Below are 4,271 nucleotides of genomic sequence, written 5' to 3' on the forward strand. Positions count from 1 at the left end.
CGTATTTTTTAAAGCTACACTTAATCATTTACATGCCATATTTAGATTGATACAAAAAATGAAATAACTGCTTATTTAAGTGTTGGCTCTTTTATGCTATCATTTTAAACTGTTGTAACCAATCTTATCTGAAATTGGAATAATCAGCTACATTATTGACAAAAAAATGCAAAAATAAATAGCTCTAAATGCCAAAAAAAAAAACACAAAAAACAAACTTGTAAAGTTTTCTTTTAAACAAAATATACACCAATGTAATATTTTTATGGTGGGTGATTTTGTACACTTTTGTGCGTCGTGTTGTCGCTACCGACAGCACGACAAAGAGCCAAACGGCATATAGTCGGACTTTCGTCTTGTTGTCTTGTCGCTTACGAAGCACGCCAAACGGGCCTTGTCGTGTGACCTGTTGTCGCGATGTAACAATGTCGCTTGGCTCAAATCGAAGGATGGCTATTAGCCAAGCGACATAGGCGGCATCGTGATAACGTGTTGCACGACAACGAAAAAGACGAAAAGGCGATAACGATGTTGTGTTGTCGCTATCGACAACGCAACGCTCAAAGTGTGCTAAATCAGCCACCATATATTTTATATAACTAAACATTGTGTTAGATATTGTAAATCACTGCCAGCCTTATCGCAAATACGCCAACGACTTTGCGATGTGAAAAAATATTTAAAAAAAAAACTGCAGAGTATCATGATTTTTAAACAAAAGCCTGACATAATGGTGTCAAGAGCGGAAAATGTTTTAACATTTATTGAAGCGTGATTCCTTCATTTCAGAAAATACCTAGTAATATTACAATAATCTCTTTACACTCGGTCTTATCAAAAGAAAAATTGATATAATTATATAAAAATGTGTAACGTAAGTATCTACCAAAAACTGTTACTTGTAACAAAAATTAAGAATATTATTAAACCTCATTTTTTCTCATTTTCTCTCATTTTTAAATTAAAAAAGGAATAAGCAATGAGTATTTATTAATCTAATGAACTTGTAGTATCACTAAAATTGTAATTATAAGCATACAATTGGACATATTAAAGTAGAAACGTGTTCGTACTTATTTGGTGAAAAACTTATAGGACTGAAATGTTGGCATGCTGTGATCACTGCAGTGACTACAATTGTCTAGACTGAGATAAGGAACATATGGTGATACAGTGACCTTGTCACTAGTGGTTCATGTCCTTCCTGACTTACTTTTTAAATAGAATTTAGGTTGATGTCATATGTCATGAGAAATAAACAGGCGACACTTGAATTCATTAATCTAGATAATAGAATCGTGTTTGCTTCGTATGTGGTGAACTGTGCGATAAGAATGATAAGTCATCAAATATCAAACAAATCAGTTATCAAATTAGATGTGAAATTGAAAGAATAGACAGTACAGATTTTCAAAGTTTTGACAGAGAACAAAGAGTGCAACCACTTCACGTCCTACCCATGGGTTATTATATGTCATTATTAAAGGTTCACTTTGGAAATTAAATGCCTTTTTACAATAAGTTGTTTATGACCCACAACAAACGTGGACTTATGAAAGAAAGTGATAAGATATTTATTGTTTTGTGAATTCTTTTTTGGAACTGTTGTTTTGTCTTCTAAAAACGGTTTTATTATTATTATTATTGTGATTGTTATTATTACTATTATTATTATTATTATTCAAAACGGCGTTTTGATTGATAAAAGGGGCAAACATTTATGTTCTCCTCTCATAGAATATCCATATAGTTTCATCATTTAAAAGGAAATGAACTCAACAATCAATCCTGGTTTTTTCACGTTATAAAGTAGGTTAGCGTAAGAAAGCTTTACTTTCCAGAACATGTTTAAAAGTTCATTTACAAGGTATTAAAATCTGTATACGAATATATATTTCTTACACTGAAATCACCTTAATAAAAACGTGTAAGGTAATAACAAACACAACAAACATATGCATTTTATGTTAACATTTTTCAATATGTTTTTTTCTTCGGGATACATATTTAAAGCTTTTTGTACATAATATCTATTTATTTAATCTATTTCCTCAAACATGTTAGTTTCACTTTCCAACACAGTTATGACCATGGCATCCACAGGAAAATGATTGTCCGCTACATGAACCGACTGGATTGCAAATGCCTGAAATGGTAAAAAGAAGATCACGTGTCAATTCTTAGAACATGACAAGATGAAAATTTACTAGTACGCATTACCAGATCACTACAAAGTGCTAAGCAATCGACTAATCTCATCATTTGATAGGCAGATACCTTTTTAACTAGAAGTTGCGGAAATATAACATGACCTCAGACAATATCTGATTTATAAAAATACGATATAATGGTCTGACATTTTAGCTGGCTTGCAGATATTTTTTTTAAGCATTCAAACATTTTTTATGTTGCCAGACAAATATATTGTATCGAGATATCAACACAAATTTGTTTCTTATCCGGTTATTATTTAATTTACTATAACTGAAAATTATCCATAGAATGTGTTATTTTTTGTCGAAAAGAGTAATGTGAGGCTGTGATAGTTACCCGGATGGCCTGTAGCTGCACCGGTTGGCGCGGCCCCTTGTGTCCAAACACAAGTTGGATCACCTAGTTCTTCTCCGTTAGTTTTACCGTCACCATCACTATCTAGAGCACACAATGCTGCTGTCCAAGTATGACCTGCTTGCGCAAATGCCTATTAAATTATAATACAATATAGTTTATATACACTTGACAATCTTAAATTCAAAGTTTCGTACATGAGATTCATTATGATAGTTATGATACGACAATGTCACATGATATCCGTCAAGATATCTGGGGTTTTTCAAGTTAATTTACATGTAACATTATTATTATAATAAATAAGATTGCTAAATATGCACGTTTATCACATATCCATGCCGCATTTGCGTCTCCGTTAAATCAAGAATTACATGGTTGTGTATATATTTTTACTTGACGTTATTTGCAATATACAAATCCCTGGAATTTACAGTTGTTAAAACAGTGTTTGTGTTGTTTATAGTTTCTGACAAGTTGTTGTTTTATAACACAATGCATGATTGTTCATAACATATTTGTTTTACGTGAACATTTTGTAAAATATGCAATTTCTGAGAGTTATAATTATGATAAATTACAAGTAACATTATATAACATTCTTTCGCGATTAAAACAACTACATTTATTTAAGCTGACCAAAACTGACGTTCTACAAGCCAACAGTACATTGTTCACCGACAAATATTAGTCGTGTATTATATAAACACGAAACACCAGCAAAGGACTCAGGTCTTTAGGCTTCAATACTACTTAATTGGTGATGAGGACAGCAGGTTTACAATTGTGACCGTGTTTCTTATGTATCACCCACACTCTCCTTACTGCTAAATTTCTGCCTGAATATTTTAAAAAAACCTATCAAAAAAGATAATTTTATGGGCCAATGATACCCTTTTATAAATATTTCCCCATTGGTTTAAAAAGCCATCCAGAAGGGGTAAGTATGGCCTTTTGAAGTTTAGGCCGCGAGGCAATTCAACAGACAGGATCCAAGAATGCAAGCAACTAAGAAAATCCTATTTAAAAAAAAACATTTACAAACAATATAAAAATATGGATCATTTTTTATATGGACAAACAAAATATTAAGATACGTACCATTCCAAAAGGATTTTTATCGTGTGTATGATGTATTGGGTCGTAATGACCAACTGCTAACCACAAACCACCTGTGGTGCTACACGGGTTTGGCACAGAATGTCCATTTGGTATTAAATCCGCATAGTAAGGATGTGCACTAACGGCACTAACAATCCCTATGGCGAGAAAATAACCCAACATGTTTACCTCAAATTATGAATCATACTGAATTAGAAACTGCTTATTTATACACATTTCAAAGGTGATAAGGAATGTCTGTGGAATGTCAATGGTATATATTTTGTAACGGATGTTTCCTTTATACATATAAGAATTGTTATACATTTTATATGTGTTTCTACAAACGTTCGTAGGCATGATTTCGTTCGTTCTTTCCTTTGTTCCTTTCTTTCTGCCTTCCTTCGTTTTGTCGTTCATCTGTTCCTTCCCCAGTTTCTTCCTTCCTTTTTTCTTCGTTCGTTCGTTCCTTCGTTCGATCGTTCGTTATTTCCTTTCTGCTGTCTTTCATGTGTTTATTCTTTCCATAATTATTTCGTTCCTTCCATCTTTCATTCCGTCTTTCCTTCGTTCTCTTATTTATTTATTCATTATTCGTTTAA

At 32.6% G+C, this 4,271-nt stretch overlaps 1 protein-coding gene across 1 annotated transcript; it reads right to left on the reverse strand.

Moving 5' to 3' along the window:
* Positions 1-1,950: 1,950 nt before the first annotated feature.
* LOC132755211 (temptin-like) lies at positions 1,951-3,875 on the reverse strand. Its single transcript, XM_060746025.1, has 3 exons — positions 3,670-3,875; positions 2,551-2,701; positions 1,951-2,146 (listed from the first exon to the last, which is right to left on the reverse strand). Exons 1-3 carry the CDS (start codon positions 3,850-3,852, stop codon positions 2,067-2,069), a joined length of 414 nt encoding a protein of 137 aa, XP_060602008.1. The 5' UTR covers positions 3,853-3,875; the 3' UTR covers positions 1,951-2,066.
* Positions 3,876-4,271: the final 396 nt, after the last annotated feature.

Source organism: Ruditapes philippinarum, unplaced genomic scaffold (genome assembly GCF_026571515.1).
Source record: "Ruditapes philippinarum isolate M1 unplaced genomic scaffold, ASM2657151v2 ctg6969_1_1_1_1, whole genome shotgun sequence".
NCBI lineage: Eukaryota > Metazoa > Mollusca > Bivalvia > Venerida > Veneridae > Ruditapes > Ruditapes philippinarum.

Bases quoted from the DNA above. Each gene is read 5' to 3' on its own strand.
- LOC132755211 (XM_060746025.1), bottom strand. From the start codon at position 3,852: ATGTTGGGTTATTTTCTCGCCATAGGGATTGTTAGTGCCGTTAGTGCA. The intron at 2,702-3,669 runs GTACGTATCTTA...ATAATTTAATAG, and splicing joins ATAAAAATCCTTTTGGAATG to GCATTTGCGCAAGCAGGTCA. The intron at 2,147-2,550 runs GTAACTATCACA...TTACCATTTCAG, and splicing joins TGCAGCTACAGGCCATCCGG to GCATTTGCAATCCAGTCGGT.